At 37.1% G+C, this 15,395-nt stretch overlaps 1 protein-coding gene across 2 annotated transcripts in view; it reads left to right on the top strand.

The window, feature by feature from the left end:
* LOC140882253 (uncharacterized) overlaps positions 1 to 15,395 on the top strand; it is a 32,427-nt gene that overhangs the window by 12,111 nt on the left and 4,921 nt on the right. For both annotated transcript variants that reach the window (XM_073288124.1, XM_073288125.1), the window contains exons 7-10: positions 275 to 362; positions 806 to 902; positions 14,024 to 14,084; positions 14,166 to 14,296. In XM_073288124.1, the coding sequence (XP_073144225.1) occupies positions 275 to 362; positions 806 to 902; positions 14,024 to 14,084; positions 14,166 to 14,296 (377 nt within the window). The remainder of the gene's footprint in view (positions 1 to 274; positions 363 to 805; positions 903 to 14,023; positions 14,085 to 14,165; positions 14,297 to 15,395) is intronic.

The raw sequence follows: 15,395 nt of genomic DNA on the forward strand, positions 1-15,395 counted from the left end.
TGAAAATTTTTAAATATATATGTTTATAAATAATAAAAAGTAATATAAAAAAGTAAGTAAAAGGAATATTCCGAGAATATTTTTTTTAGAGTAAGATTTGAAGTAAGTGGGTTGGAGATGAATGTTATATTTGGTGCAGAAATTGCACTATTATAGAGTAGAGCTGCTTTAAATGAAGTTTTTAGTTGGAGATGGCCTAATGGTGATTGCTGTAAGTTATGTGTTTTCATTTTTGATGTAATTAGAACTTGAAAAACTAAAGTGATTGATGCAGGTAATCTCTCTATTTCTACGATCCAATCTTAAAGCAACAGCAGGAGGCAGTAGATATTCTGGAGAAAGTTTTGCTAAAGATTCATGCGGTTTGACTTTGACCCTTCATAATTGCCATTTATTCATATTATGTTACCAGCATTTTTACATTAGGTATTCATAACAAAGAAGCTTCATATTTTTGATGAATATTTATCCCAATTGCAGTGCTTATGTAGAATGTTATGGGCTTTACAAAAATGGTGAACCTAACTAAATATGCTGACATATCTGGACGAGGGCACCGAAAAGTGCTGCATACTTTTAATTTTTGGCCAAAAATGTTCTAAATCTTGGAACATAAATGAACGTCAGATTTTACCATTAAACAATTGGAACTAGTACAGTGCTATTATTATATTTCCCAGATTTGATTTAAAAGTTTCTTTCATCGCATACTGATTTTAGAAATGCTAGTTCTAACTTTTGTTTGCTATGATTTCTTGTGGATTCATTTATCTATTCTGTTCGGTTTATATGCTCTTCTCAACAGAGGGAGAAATTGACTATGTGAATATTCTAAACCGCGTCCTTCCAAAAGATATTCGAATTATTGGGTGGTCTCCTGCTCCAACTGATTTCAGTGCCAGGTATGAGCTCATTCATCTTTTCTTTTGTTGACAATAGCATTATTGGAGTTGTCTAATCCAGCAACAAGAGAACAAACTCCTGTTTCAGTCTTTGAACAGTACTGCGATGTAAAATTGATTTGAAGAACAGGAAATAGTAGAGAATTATCTTTAGGATTGAGTAGATTTTTAATAAACATATTTGCCATGAAACATGTTGGTTGAAACTGCAGCGCACCAAACAATAAAGCCATCTAGGATTGGACATTGATAAAGTAACTTTTTTATTTTTTTTTATTTTTTAGAAAAACCTTATTGTTCTTTAGCTCTGCAACTTCTTTAGCTCTGCAACTTGGTAAGTGGTTATTCTATATATTTTCCCTCATTTCAAGTGTATGCTTAAATAAATGAGGGCGTAATTGAGATTGAGTGTAAATAAATTATCAAAGCTTTACTGGTAGGAGGACAACACTCAAACCACGGATTGAGATATCCACCTGAAACTCGGTACTCAACTTCCTTGGGAATTAGAGAACAAAATTGCAATTTAATATTGTGAAAATTAGAATGTGGTTCCCCGAACACACCTTTCCTATTTATACTTATACCAGTGTAGAACTAACTGAATTCGTTGATGATATCCAGCCCTGAACTGGCCTCCAGCAATATTCTAGCAATCTTGCAATGATCCCCAATAGATTTTCAGCTTGATAGCATAATCGTCCTCCTGATCAGCATAGCGGATTTCCAGCTTGATTATCTCCCCTTGGTCAACATGATCTTCTACTTTTGATCAACCGACAATATCCTATCCTACATGTCTTTAATTCTCATTACTCACCCTTATTGATCTTTTCCTCGATTTCTATATTAGGAAAAAACAATTTTAGTTCTTGTTAGTCTTCCCATAAGGCATTTGCTTAGTTCTTGTTAGTCTTCCCATAAGGCATTTGCTCCCGGTCGGTGTAATTTGTATCTGTACAAAGGATTGCTAATAAGGTTGAAGGCATAGCAACACTACATCACCTACCTTAAATTTGTGGTATATCCTCCTACCATTGTGTTGGAACCTAATGGCGGATTTAGGTTCTATTGACAACTTTAGCAATTTAAAGCGATTATGCAAGCGTAAGAATTAAAGCAATCAAAATAAATGCGGTAAATAAATGCGTAAAGTAAATAAAGCGATAAAAAAGATAGAATATGTTTATGGAAGTTCGATGATAAATTGTCTAGTCTCCCCTTTTTTGTTAAGGTCGATTAACCGAAGATCTACTAGCACTTCAAACGTCTGGCCTTGATGGCTCCAAGGATAGCCGTACAACAACAACACGATCACCGCGCCGATACAACTCGATACACTTGGCCTTAAATGCTCCAAGGATAGCCTCAACAATCACACAACACACTTTGCTTCACACTCATGTGTTTACAATGATCGCACAACCAACTCACAAATGATTTTTACAAACAACTCTCGATATTTGAATATATCGCCCAAATCTTGATCGAACACTTTGATAGAGAGAAGATTGCTTGCAAAGGAGAGGGGAGTGACTTGGGATGCTTCAAATGACTTGGAATGACCTCTATTTATAGTTGAAAATTCGGGTCAATTCGTTGCGTCCGTTCGGCGCAAATTCAATTCTTCCGGCGCCAGTGCAGAACGTTGCGTCCGTTCTATGATTCGTTGCGTCCGTTCGGCGCATTGCAGCTTTGGTCGGACGAATTTTTTCCTTAAATTTTGGATCATGTTTTTGACTCAGAACATTGCATCCGTTCATGAGATCGTTGCGTTCGTTCTGCACAGTGCAAAATGCGCGACAATCTTAAAAAAATCATATCTCACAATCTAACCGTCGGATCGACCTGAAATTTGGACAACAACTTTAAAACATCCTAAACTTCATTGTGAACAGTGGAGATTCGGATTTGGATGACTCGAAAATTCCCAGTAATTTTCGCAAGTTTCTGCTACATAATTTTGCTTGCTACTTTTACTCAAATCCATTGTTAGAATATTCAGCACATGAATTTATTTGTTCATAAGAATCTAATCTGCAAAGTCTCACTTTAAACGATTAGAAATAATAACCTAGTTTTGTAATTATCAAAACAAGATAAGCTATTGCATTAAAAACATTAATCTTATCTATGAGATTTGTATGCTTTTAAGGCGTAACAATCTCCCCCTTTTTGATAATCACAAAACTTGGTTATATAGGAAATAAATATGCAATATTTTTAAACAAATTAATATACACATAAAAGTTCTCCTAAGTTAAAAACAAATTAATAACAATTTTAACAAATTGTTTCACATAATCAAGTTTTATTCTCCCCGTTTTTATTTGATTAAAATCATTAAATATTAAACTAAATTAAATCTCCCCCTTTTTGTGATAATCAAAAAGCTAATAAATGAACAACACAATGTAGTAAAAAAAATTTTCATTAATAGAGAAATTTCTAATACAATTTTAATTACAACAAAGATATAAAACTAAGAAGCCTCATCCGAAGGGTTTTGATAATAGTAGTTTTCTAGCACGGTGAGTCTGTCGTTGACATCATCAAAGGAGTTTCGCATCTCTGAAGACAAGTTCGCGATAGATGTCTGAATAGACTGAATGACAGAGAAATTGCGATCCATATTGACTTATAGCCGTTGAAGATATTCAAAAAGACGATCGGAAGATGGAGCTGGTGTAGGTGGAGGCTGAGGCATCATAGGTGGAGAAAAAGGTAGATCACCATAATCAAACATAGGGGAAGAAGATGGAGGAAACACAGAAGAGGAAGGAATATCGGTGTCAGTGAAACCACCAGAAAATCTTGCTCTTGAATGGACGGAGGAAGATTTGAAAAAGAAATGTGAAAATTTGTATTAGGATGATAACGAGAGAAAATATGACCTGGGTCATGCACCCATCGAGACAGTACAGGATTCCATGACAACTTCATTTTTAATAATGGAGGTATGGTCAAGAGTATAAGTGTCAATGATAGGTGTTTTCTCCAAATCATCGAAAACTATGTCAAAATGAGTCAGAATTCGGTTAATAAACCGAGCAAAAGGAAAACTTACTTTCTTTGAATTTTTAGCAGTATGGTGCATAAGCAGAATGATAAAACGGGGAAGGTTAAAAGGTCGCTGAGCAACAATATGAAAAAGGACATAAAGGTCCAAATATTTGCACTTGGAGTGGTCTCCAGTGCGAGGAATGATTGAGGAAGTGATAAGTTTTTTAATAATTTGAAAATTTGGACAGAACATTTTGAGAGTTGGTCGATCATCACTAGCATGAGGTGGTCGACCGAGAATGACAGAAAGAGCTTCTTCACGACTAAAATCAGGACTATCCTCATGCCATTTTAGCGCAAAGAACTCGCTAGGTCCATCTCCAGGAAGAGAGAACCACGTAGAGAGATCGCCTGAATAAAAACGAATATACCCATTTTGAACAATTGTAACAGCATAAATGTATCGCTGCACAATTCAAGTTCAAAATTGGCGTAGAACTCATGAATGAGGGAGGTATAAATGAAATCTGGATAAGAAGGCTGGAAAAACGCTCCCCATTGTTGGAAATCAATAAAGTCCAACACACGAAGATGAGATTTCGCTAAATAAGGGCGGTCAAGGATACGACCCGGAAGAATCTGCCTATCACGATAGTTGGCAAGTATAGGTCAAGATATAGCGGGCAGGTTAAGATTGTGGACAAAGGGTTGGGTACGAGCACGAGTATGTCACCTCGGATTGACGGGATCGCCTTCGTGTCTAGGAGGGGAACGAACTCACGCAACGTTCCGTCAACGGACGCTATATCTCTACCTATACTTGTCGACTATCGTGATTGGCAGATTCTTCCGGGTTGTATCCTTGACTGCCCTTATTTAGCGAAATCTCATCTTCGTGTGTTGGACTTTATTGATTTCCAACAATGAGGAGCGTTTTTCCGGCCTTCTTATCCAGATTTCATTTATACCTCCCTCATTCATGAGTTCTACGCCAATTTTGAAATTGAATTGTGCAGCGATGGGATTTATGCTGTTACAATTGTTCAAAATCGGTATATTCGTTTTCCTTCAGGTGATCTCTCTGCGTGGTTCTCTCTTCCTAGAAATGGACCTAGTGAGTTCTTTGCGCTAAAATGGCCTGAGGATAGTCCTGATTTTATTCGTGAAGAAGCTCTTTCTGTCATTCTCGGTCGACCACCTCATGCTGGTGATGATCGACCAACTCTCAAAATGCTCAGTCCAGATTTTCAAATTATTCAAAAACTTATCACTTCCTCAATCGTTCCTCGCGCTGGAGACCACTCCAAATGCAAATATTTGGACCTTCATGTCCTTTTTCATATTGTTGCTCAGCGACCTTTTAACCTTTCTCGTTTTATCATTCTGATTATGCACCATACTGCTAAAAATTCAAAGAAAGTCAGTCTTCCTTTTGCTTGGTTTATTAACCGAATTCTGACTCATTTTGACATAGTTTTCGATGATTTGGAGAAGACACCACACCTATCACTGAGACTTATACTCTTGACCATACCTCCATTATTAAAATGAGTTGCCATGGAATCCTGTACTGTCTCGATGGGTGCATGACCCAGGTCATATTTTCTCTCGTTATCATCCTGATACAAATTTTCACATATTTTTTTCAATTCTTAATGTTCTACTTTTTTCTCCACCTATGATGCCTCAGCCTCTGCCTACACCACCTCCATCTTCCGATCGTCTTTTTGAGTATCCTCAGCGTCTAGAAATCAATATGGATCGCAATTTCTTTGCCATTCAGTCTATTCAGACATCTATCGTGAACTTGTCTTCAGAGATGCGAAACTCCTTTGATGATGTCAACGACAGACTCACCGTGCTAGAAAACTACTATTATCAAGACCCTTCGAATGACGCTTCTTAGTTTTATATCTTTGTTGTAATTAAAATTGTATTAGAAATTTCTCTATTAATGATGTGTTGTTCATTTATTAGCTTTTTTATTATCACAAAAAGTGGGAGATTTAATTTGGTTTAATATTTAATGATTTTAATCAAATAAAAAGGGGGAGAATAAAACTTGATTATGTGATAAACAATTTGTTAAAATTGTTATTAACTTGTTTTTATCTTGAGAGAACTTTTATGAGTATATTAATTTGTTTAAAAATATTGCATATTTATTTCTTATATAGCCAAGTTTTGTGATTATCAAAAAGGGTAGATTGTTATGCCTTAAAAGCATACAAATCTCATAGACAAGATTAATGTTTTTAATGCGATAACTTATCTTTTTTTGATGATTACAAAACTAGGTTATTATTTCTAATCGTTTAAAGTTAGACTTTGCAAATTAGATTCTTATAAACAAATAAATTCATGTGCGGAATATTCTAACAATGGATTTGAGTAAAAGTAGCAAGCAAAATTATGGAGCAGAAACTTGCGAAAATTACATGGAATTTTCGAGTCATCCAAATCCAATCTCCACTGTTCACAATGAAGTTTAGGATGTTTGAAAGTTGTTGTCCAAATTTCATGTTGATCCGACGGTTAGATTGTGAGATATGATTTTTTGAAAATTGTCGCGCAGTTTGCACTATGCAGAACGGACGCAACGATCTCATGAACGGATGCAACATTCTGAGTCAAAAACATGATCCAAAATTTAAGGAAAAAATTCGTCCGACCAAAGCTGCAATGCGCCGAACGGACGCAATGAACCATAGAACGGACGCAATGTTCTGCACTGGCGCCGAAAAAATTGAATGCGCGCCGAACGGACGCAACGAACTTGCCCGAGTTTGCAACTATAAATAGAGGTCATTTCAAGGCATTTGAAGTATCACAATTCACTCTTCTCTCCTTTGCAAGCAATCTTCTCTCTATCAAAGTGTTCGATCAAGATTTGTGCGATATATTCAAATATCGAGAGTTGTTTGTAAAAATCATTTGTGAGTTGGTTGTGCGATCATTGTAAACACTTGAGTGTGAAGCCAAATGTGTTGTGTGATTGTTGAAGCTATCCTTGGAGCCCTTAAGGCCAAATGTATCGAGTTGTATCGGCGCGGTGATCGTGTTGTTGTACAGCTATCCTTGGAGCCATCAAGGCCAAGACGTTTGAAGTGCTAGTGGATCCTTAGTTAATCGACCTTAACCAAGAAGGGGAGACGTAAACGATTTATCGTCGAACTTCCATAAACACATCCTATCTTTTTTATCGTTTTATTTACTTTACGCATTTATTTACCGCATTTATTTTGATTGCTTTAAGTCTTCCGCTTGCATAATCGCTTAAAGTTGACAATAAAACCTAAATCCCCCATTAGGTTTTAACAAATATGCTTAGTCCTATTTGCGATACTAATGGCAGATTGTTATCACAATACAACATAATTGGAGCATTGAGCTCCTGGTTTAACTCTTGTACTACTTCGTGCCACAACATTCTGTTTTTCACTTCGCCATGTGACGACATTTTCCCAAACAAATGTACAATAACCAGTGGTGGATCTCTTATCAGAGGCAGACCCAACCCAATCTTCATCAAGGAAACCGTCCACACTTCTTTGATCACTCTTCTTGAACAATAACCCCTTACCTGGAGACCTTTTCAAATATCTCGAAATCTTATACACGACTTCCATATGTTCCTCGTAAGGAGCATGCATGAATTGGCTAACGACACTTACAACATAAGCAATATCAGGTCTTGTATGAGATGGATAAATGAGTTTTCCTTCAAGACGCTGATATCGACCCTTATCTGTTGGAACTCCCCCTGTAATTTCTGATAATTTTTTATTAGGATCCATGGGTGTATCACTTGGCTTGAAACCACTCATTCCAGTTTCGCCCGGTATATCGAAGACTTACTTTCTTTGTGACACTGAAATTCCCCTTTTGGATCTGGCTACCTCCATTCCCAATAAATAACGTAAGGATCCTAAGTCCTTAATTTCGAATTCAGTTGCAAGACTTTTTTTCAACCTTCTGATCTCCTCACAATCATTCCTAGTGAGTATTATGTCATCCACACAAACAATTAAGACAACAACTTTACCACCATTTCTATGTTTTAAAAACATTGTATGGTCTGACTGCCCTTGTTTGTATCCTTCTTTCTTAACAAACTTTGTGAATTTTTCGAACCTGGCACGTGGAGATTGCTTTAATCCATAGCGAAATTTTTTAAGCTTACAGACTTTATCTCCAAATTTTTCTTCAAATCCCGGTGGAGCAGTCATGTAGACTTCTTCTTCCAAATCTCCATTGAGAAAAGGGTTTTTCACATCCAATTGGTATAATGACCACTCCAAATTTACAGCCAGAGAGATTAGGATTTATCGTTAAAGAGAGCATCCCATAGAGAAAGTAAAAGTACGGATAAAGACGTATTTTATTCCTTTGTAAAGAGGTACAAATAAATAGAAAATAAAAGGAGTAATTATGGAATAAATATTTGCCTAATCAAATCATATCATATATAAATGTAAAGAACTCTAATTGCTCCTAATTTATTGTAGTTCCTTAAAATAGATGAAAAAATCTATCAAATCTTGACACTCCCCTCAAGTTGGTGCAAAGATATTGATCATGCCCAACTTGCTAACTTGACTTTCGAATGACTGTCTCATCAAACTCTTGGTGAAGATATCTGCAAACTGCTCCAATGTAGGAACGAAAGGAATACAAAGTATTCCTTCTTCAAGCTTTTCCTTTATGAAATGTCTCTCAACTTCAACATGTTTTGTTCTGTCATGTAGCACTGGGTTGTGAGCAATGTTAATTGCTGACTTGTTATCACAATATAATCTTATAGGATGACTAATTGTCTGTTCAAGCTCTTTGAGAACTCTTTTCAACCATAATACTTCACATACTCCCTCGGTCATTGATCGTAGTTCAGCCTCTGCGCTACTTCTGGAGACAACACTTTGCTTCTTACTTCTCCAAGTAACTAAGTTACCCCACACAAACGTGCAATAACCGGAGGTAGATCTTCTATCACTAACTGATCCAGCCCAGTCTGCATCAGTATAGACTTCAACTCCTCTAGTCTCGTTCTTTTTGAAAAACAACCCTTTCCCTGGTGTTGCCTTTATATATCGAAGAATTCGAAACACAGCTTCAAAATGTTCCTCACACGGAGAATGCATAAACTGACTTACCATACTTACAGCGAAAGCTATATCTGCTCGCGTGTGCGATAAATAAATTAACTTCCCAACTAGTTTTTGATATCTATAGGTATCCACGGGAACTCCGTTTTTCATCTCTCCAGGCTTCACATTGACTTCTAAAGGAGTATCAGCGGGCTTGCAACCACTCATGCCTGTTTCTTTAAGAAGATCCAGGATGTACTTTCGTTGTGACACAACAATACCCTTTTTTGATCGAGCGATCTCCATTCCCAGAAAGTATCTTAATTGTCCTAAATCCTTAATTTCAAATTCCTTGGCTAAATTTTGCTTCAATCTGCTCATTTCATCATTATCATCTCCTGTCCAAATGATGTCATTGACATAGACAATTAGGACTGAAATTTTGTTGCTAACAGATAACTTTGTAAATAGTGTATGATCGGCCTGCCCTTGACTATAGCCCATACTCTTTACAAATTTTGTGAATCTTTCAAACCATGCTCTCGGAGACTGTTTGAGACCATATAGAGATTTTTTAAGTCGACACACTTTGGATCCAAACTTCTGGGTAAAACCAGATGGAGCTTCCATGTAAATTTCTTCGTCAAGTTCTCCATTTAGGAAGGCATTCTTCACATCCAACTGATTCAGGGACCAGTCAAGGTTCGCAGCAATAGACAAGAGAACACGAACAGTATTTAGTGTCGCAACTGGAGAAAACGTCTCTGAAAAATCTATTCCATAGGTTTGAGTGTATCCTTTCGCCACCAACCGAGCTTTATATCTTTCTAAAGGCCCATCTGAATTATATTTCAGCGTGAACACCCACTTACAGCCAACAACTGTTTTTCCTTGAGGCAAATCAGTTTCGTCCCAGGTAGCGTTTTTTTCCAGAGCTCTCATCTCCTCAGCAATAGCTTCCCACCATTCAGGAACATTTAGAGCTTCCTGTACAGTTTTAGGAATGATAACACTGGATATTTGTGAGATGAAAGCTTGAAAAGGTGCTGACACATTGTTATAAGAAATAAAATTGGACAAAGGATGTTTAGTACAAGATCTAACACCTTTCCTGAGAGCAACAGGGAGGTCACTTTCATCAGAGTTAGGATTACCTGAAGCTGGACTCTCTACTGAAGCATTGATTTCATGATCTCCCCTCTGGTTAGAATCTTGGCCTTGCTGGAAGACAGTGTTCCCCTTTTTCCTTTTTGCTAGGTGCTCCTTTGAATAGACAACTCCTTGAAACCGTTTCCCACATGTTTCTGAAGTTTCAACAATTTGATTTTGAGATGGTATTATCACAGGAGATCCTAAATTGATTTTATCCCTATCCCCCACTTCAGTCGTGTAATCAAATCCAATTGTTAAGTCAGAGTTATTTAAAAACGTATCATCTTCACTAGTTTCCTTCGCCCCCTGAAGAGGATTATTGTGATAGTATGATTGTCCCTCAAAAAAATAAAATCCATAGAAATAAACACTTTTTTAAGGACTGGATCAAAGCATTTATAACCCTTCTGATGTGTAGGATAGCCAACAAAAATGCAATTATGTGCTTTTGGATCAAGTTTTGTCCTTCCAGGGTCATGGTTATGCACGAAAGCAGTGCTGCCAAATATTTTCAAGGGAACATTTGTAATCAATCGTGTAGTGGGGAAATGTTCTTTGAAGAGATCTACTGGTGTCTTAAACCCCAAAATCCTTGTGGGCAATCTATTGATTAAAAATGTGGGTGTCAAAATAGCTTCTCACCAAAGATACTTGGGAATTTTTGTTGTAAAGCTCAAAGCCCTTGCAACTTCAAGGAGATGCTTGTTTTTTCGTTCAGCCACCCCATTTTGTTGAGGTGTATTGACACAAGAACTTTGATGTATAATTCCTTTCTCTCCAAAAAATGTTCCTAATGCATGATTAAAATATTCTCTGCCATTATCACTTCGAAAAATTTTAATCTGAGTTTGGAATTGTGTCTGTATCATATTATAAATTTTTTGAACACAATTTCAACCTCAGATTTATTTTTTAGCAAGAAAACCCAAGTGACCATGGTATGATCATCAATAAATGTAACGAACCAGCGTTTTCCAGAAAAAGTTTCTACTTTGGAAGGACCCCATACATCACCGTGAATCATGGCAAATGGTTTCGATTTAATATACGGTTGTGGAGAAAACACACTACGACAATGTTTAGCCATTTCACAAAATTCACATTGAAGAGTGAAAACATTTTTATTCATAAACAAGTGAGGTAACAATTTCTTTAAATACTAAAAATTAGGATGTCCTAACCGAAAATGCCATAACATAATTTCACTGCTAGGAAGAGAGACAGAATTGAAACAGTTAAGTTGGTTTTGTCCTTCAAAGTGCATCCATCAAAGAGATAGAGGCCCCATCTTGCTTAGCAAGTCCAATCATCTTCCCCGAGGTTAAATCCTGAAATGTACAATGAGAAGACCAAAAATTAACTTGACAATGATGATCATTAGTTAATTTTCCAACTGACAACAGATTATAGGACAAATGAGGGACATGAAGGACATCTTTTAAAATGAGAGTAGGGGATATAACAATTTTCCCTTTTCCAGCAACGGTTGCAAAAGAACCATCTGCAATTTTGACTTTTTGATTGCCAGCACAAGGTATATAGGAGGAAAACAACTTCGAGGATCCGGTCATGTGATCAATTGCGCCTGGATCCAATATCCAGGTTGTGTTTGAAAGTATACTGGTGAAAGCTTTGGAGTTTGGTAAAAGATTTACCTGACTGGACTATAGAACAGGATGGACTAGAATTTTCTAAGAGTTGAGGCTGGAACATTTTGTACAGTTGCTCCATCTGTTCCTTAGTGAAAGGAGACGATTCTGAGGATGGTGGTTGTTCTGGATTAGTAGCTTTGGCCTGGAAGGCATGAGAATTCCCTTCAGGTCGAGATTCATGTTTTTTCTTCCAATTTTCAGGTCTTCCATGGATTCTCCAGCAAGTTTCTCGAGTGTGATTCGGTTTTTTACAAAAGTCACATCCCATTCTTTGTTTGCCACCTCTCCAATCTCCCCGCTGCTCATTTCCACGGGCTACAAGAGCTGAACTATCGATGTCAGTCTTTTGATTCACATAATCTTTTAGCATAACTAACCTTCATGCCTCTTCTCTGCGAACTTCCGAGAATACCTCTCTGAGAGAGGGCAGAGGTTTACGGCCCAGAATTCTGCCTCTAACCTTATCAAGGTCTTTGTTTAGGTCTGCCAAAAATACAAATACCCTGCTTCTTTCAACCTTTTGCTTGTAGCACTTACTGTCATTCTGGTTCTCCCACTGTTCTTCTTCAAACAGATCCAATTCCTGGCATAGAATCATCATATCATTGTAATAAGTGGTTACATTTTTTATACCTTGGTGCATCCGCCACATCTTTGTATTCAATTCAAAGAGTTGAGAGTGGTTTTCAAGATCTGAATAGGTCTCTTTGACTGCTTCCCATACATCGCAGGCAGTGGGTAAGAACAGGAATGGTTTTCCAACAGTAGGTTCCATGGAATTAATAAGCCAAGCAGTAACCATGGAATTCTCTGATCGCCATTGAGCGTATTTTGGATCGGTAGTGGCTGGGGTTTTGTTTTCCCCAGTCAAATAACCGAGCTTTCCCTTCCCATCGATTACTAGTCGCACCAATTGGGCCCATTCCAAGTAATTTCTGCCGTTTAGCTTGTGAATGGTGATTTGTAGGGTGCTGTCGGTGATGGGTAATTCCGATCTAGAGCCCATCATGGCTGTTTTGTAGTCATGGCTCTACCTTACGTCTCTGATACCATATCGTTAAAGAGAGCATCCCATAGAGAAAGTAAAAGTACTGATAAAGACGTATTTTATTCCTTTGTAAAGAGGTACAAATAAATAGAAAATAAAAGGAGTAATTATGGAATAAATATTTGCCTAATCAAATCATATCATATATAAATGTAAAGAACTCTAATTGCTCCTAATTTATTGTAGTTCCTTAAAATAGAGGAAAAAATCTATCAAATCTTGACAGGATTCGTATGGTGTTTAATTTCGCACCAGGTGCAAACGTTTCCTGGTAATCAATTCCATAAGTTTGTGTGAATCCCTTTGCTACTAATCTCGCTTTGTATCTTTCTAGGGTTCCATCTGAGTTATACTTGACTGTAAATACCCACTTGCAACCAACCAACAGTTTAATTTTGGGTAAATGTACCAGCTCCCATGTTTGATTCTTTGTTAAAGTCTTCATCTCCTCAAGAACAGCTTTCTTCCATTCAGGAACTTTTAGACCATCCTGTATAGACTTTGGTATGTCCACACTTGACAAATGTGAGATAAAAGCAAAATATGATGGGGACTGATGGTTATATGAAACAAAATTTGAAAGGGGTTATTGGGTACAGGCTCTAGTTCCTTTCCTAAGAGCAATTGACAAGTCAATCATACCTGGATTTTCAGATTAGTCTCACTTATATTCATGTTTGGGTTGCTGTTTTGATCACCTTGAATAGATGGATTTGCACCTTCTAGACTAGGCAGCGGAAAATTAACATAAAAATCATTTTTGGACTGAGTGGTCTTCTCGTTCTCATGTTCAAACATCAACTCTTGGTTGATGTAACTTGGAAGAGGGGAAAGGACTCTTGGTTGACACGATCTTTTCCTTTTGAAGGTAGCCAGTGGTGTACCCTCCTCAATGTCTTTAGTTCTTTTTAATCCCGCATCAATGCAACTATGATATTTAGATTCTTACTGACCAGGGTAATGTCCCAAAGGCAACTAGTTATCTGTTTTTACTTGGCACCATCATTAAAATTAAGAAAGTTAATGGGAGACAATATATTATTATTTAAATTAATAATTGGGTCTAGAACTTTTTTATATTGCGTAGGTGTCTTTCTTTGAGATCCACAATTAAATTAAATGGTATAAAGTTATTTCTCTTGCTGATACTTTTCTTCTGAACTAACTAAAAACATGCAGGTTCAGTTGTTTGAGCCGGGAGTACAAATACTTCTTCTGGGGAGCAAATTTGAACATTATGGTATACATCTCTTGTGTATTTTTCGACTTATGTGACCGTTTTATCCTGTTGGCTCGTAATTACTTGGCGATTCTTGATCAGGCCATGGAGACAGCTGGTAAGAAATTTATTGGGGAACATGATTTCAGAAATTTTTGTAAGATGGATGCAGCTAATGTCCACAATTATAGGCGCAATATCACATCGTTTGAGATTTCTCCTTGTGATGAAAGGTGTAAAATCAATTCCTTAGTTTTTCTTTTCAGATGTGGTTGAGTATTTTAGGTCTTTAATCAATTTTGTTCTATCTCTCCACAAGAAAGAATATGATATATTTTCCAGAATCTCCTCTCAACTGTTGTGAGAACTTGTAATTCCCAGCTGATGACATAAAATTGCTCTAATCTATGGTATTAGAATAATATATTAGATACGATATTTGTTTCTGGGAGTTGAGAGTTTTGGGAATTATTTGTATATGAGATTGGTGAATGGGTTGAAGTACGGTATTGGAAGATTGCGCTAGCAACAAGAAATATGTTAGAACTGTTGAGCAGTCAACTTATTGATGATTTCTTAGGATGCCTGCCTTGACTCAGAGGTTTCTACCTTTAGTCTTACTCCAATTTCAATCTCCAGTCGCTTTTGAATGCCTTAAGTACCCTTGGATGTAGCCAACATTCTTCCGTATTTCAAACCTATTGCCAATGGAAGATTCTCTGGAATGTCAACATTTCGCTGTCTTAGGGACAGGAGAATGACGTAAGCAATTCTTGAATTTATATGGTCTGAGCACATCACTTCCGGAAATTAGTTAAGTCCAACTAGGCAGTTGTCCGGATCTGTTTCACTGGATAACTACTTTTCATATGATCCTATTTGGGGTATGTGATGAAGACTTACACAATGGGTGGCCTCTCCCCTTTTTGACTTTTGCCTCATGGTTGTAGACTTTAGGTTTTTGAATATCAAGGCAGATGTGGTTTGCAGTGACATGTAAGTTGATAGTGGCCTAGTGGCCAATGTTCAACCCAAATTCCTTTGTTCGTTTGCTCATTCTTTGTTGATTGGCTTGTCTTAGTGGTGCTTTAACTTTTTGGGTTTTGGCGTAGTAGTCTATTGTTACAATCATAATGCTATCGCACCCTACTCTTGCCTTTTTCCCCCCTGTACTTGTGTCTTTACTTTCTTAGCTTTAAATTTAGCTACTATGCTGGTTACTTCTCTCTTTTTTGCTTAGGCTCGACCCACTCGATGTATGACTTTATTGTATATTCTACATGTTGGGGTGGGGCCTCAATCTTTCTACTGCTTGGAACGGTTCTGTCAAAA

This window comes from Henckelia pumila, chromosome 2 (genome assembly GCF_033568475.1).
Source record: "Henckelia pumila isolate YLH828 chromosome 2, ASM3356847v2, whole genome shotgun sequence".
In the NCBI taxonomy this organism is placed as follows: Eukaryota; Viridiplantae; Streptophyta; class Magnoliopsida; order Lamiales; family Gesneriaceae; genus Henckelia; species Henckelia pumila.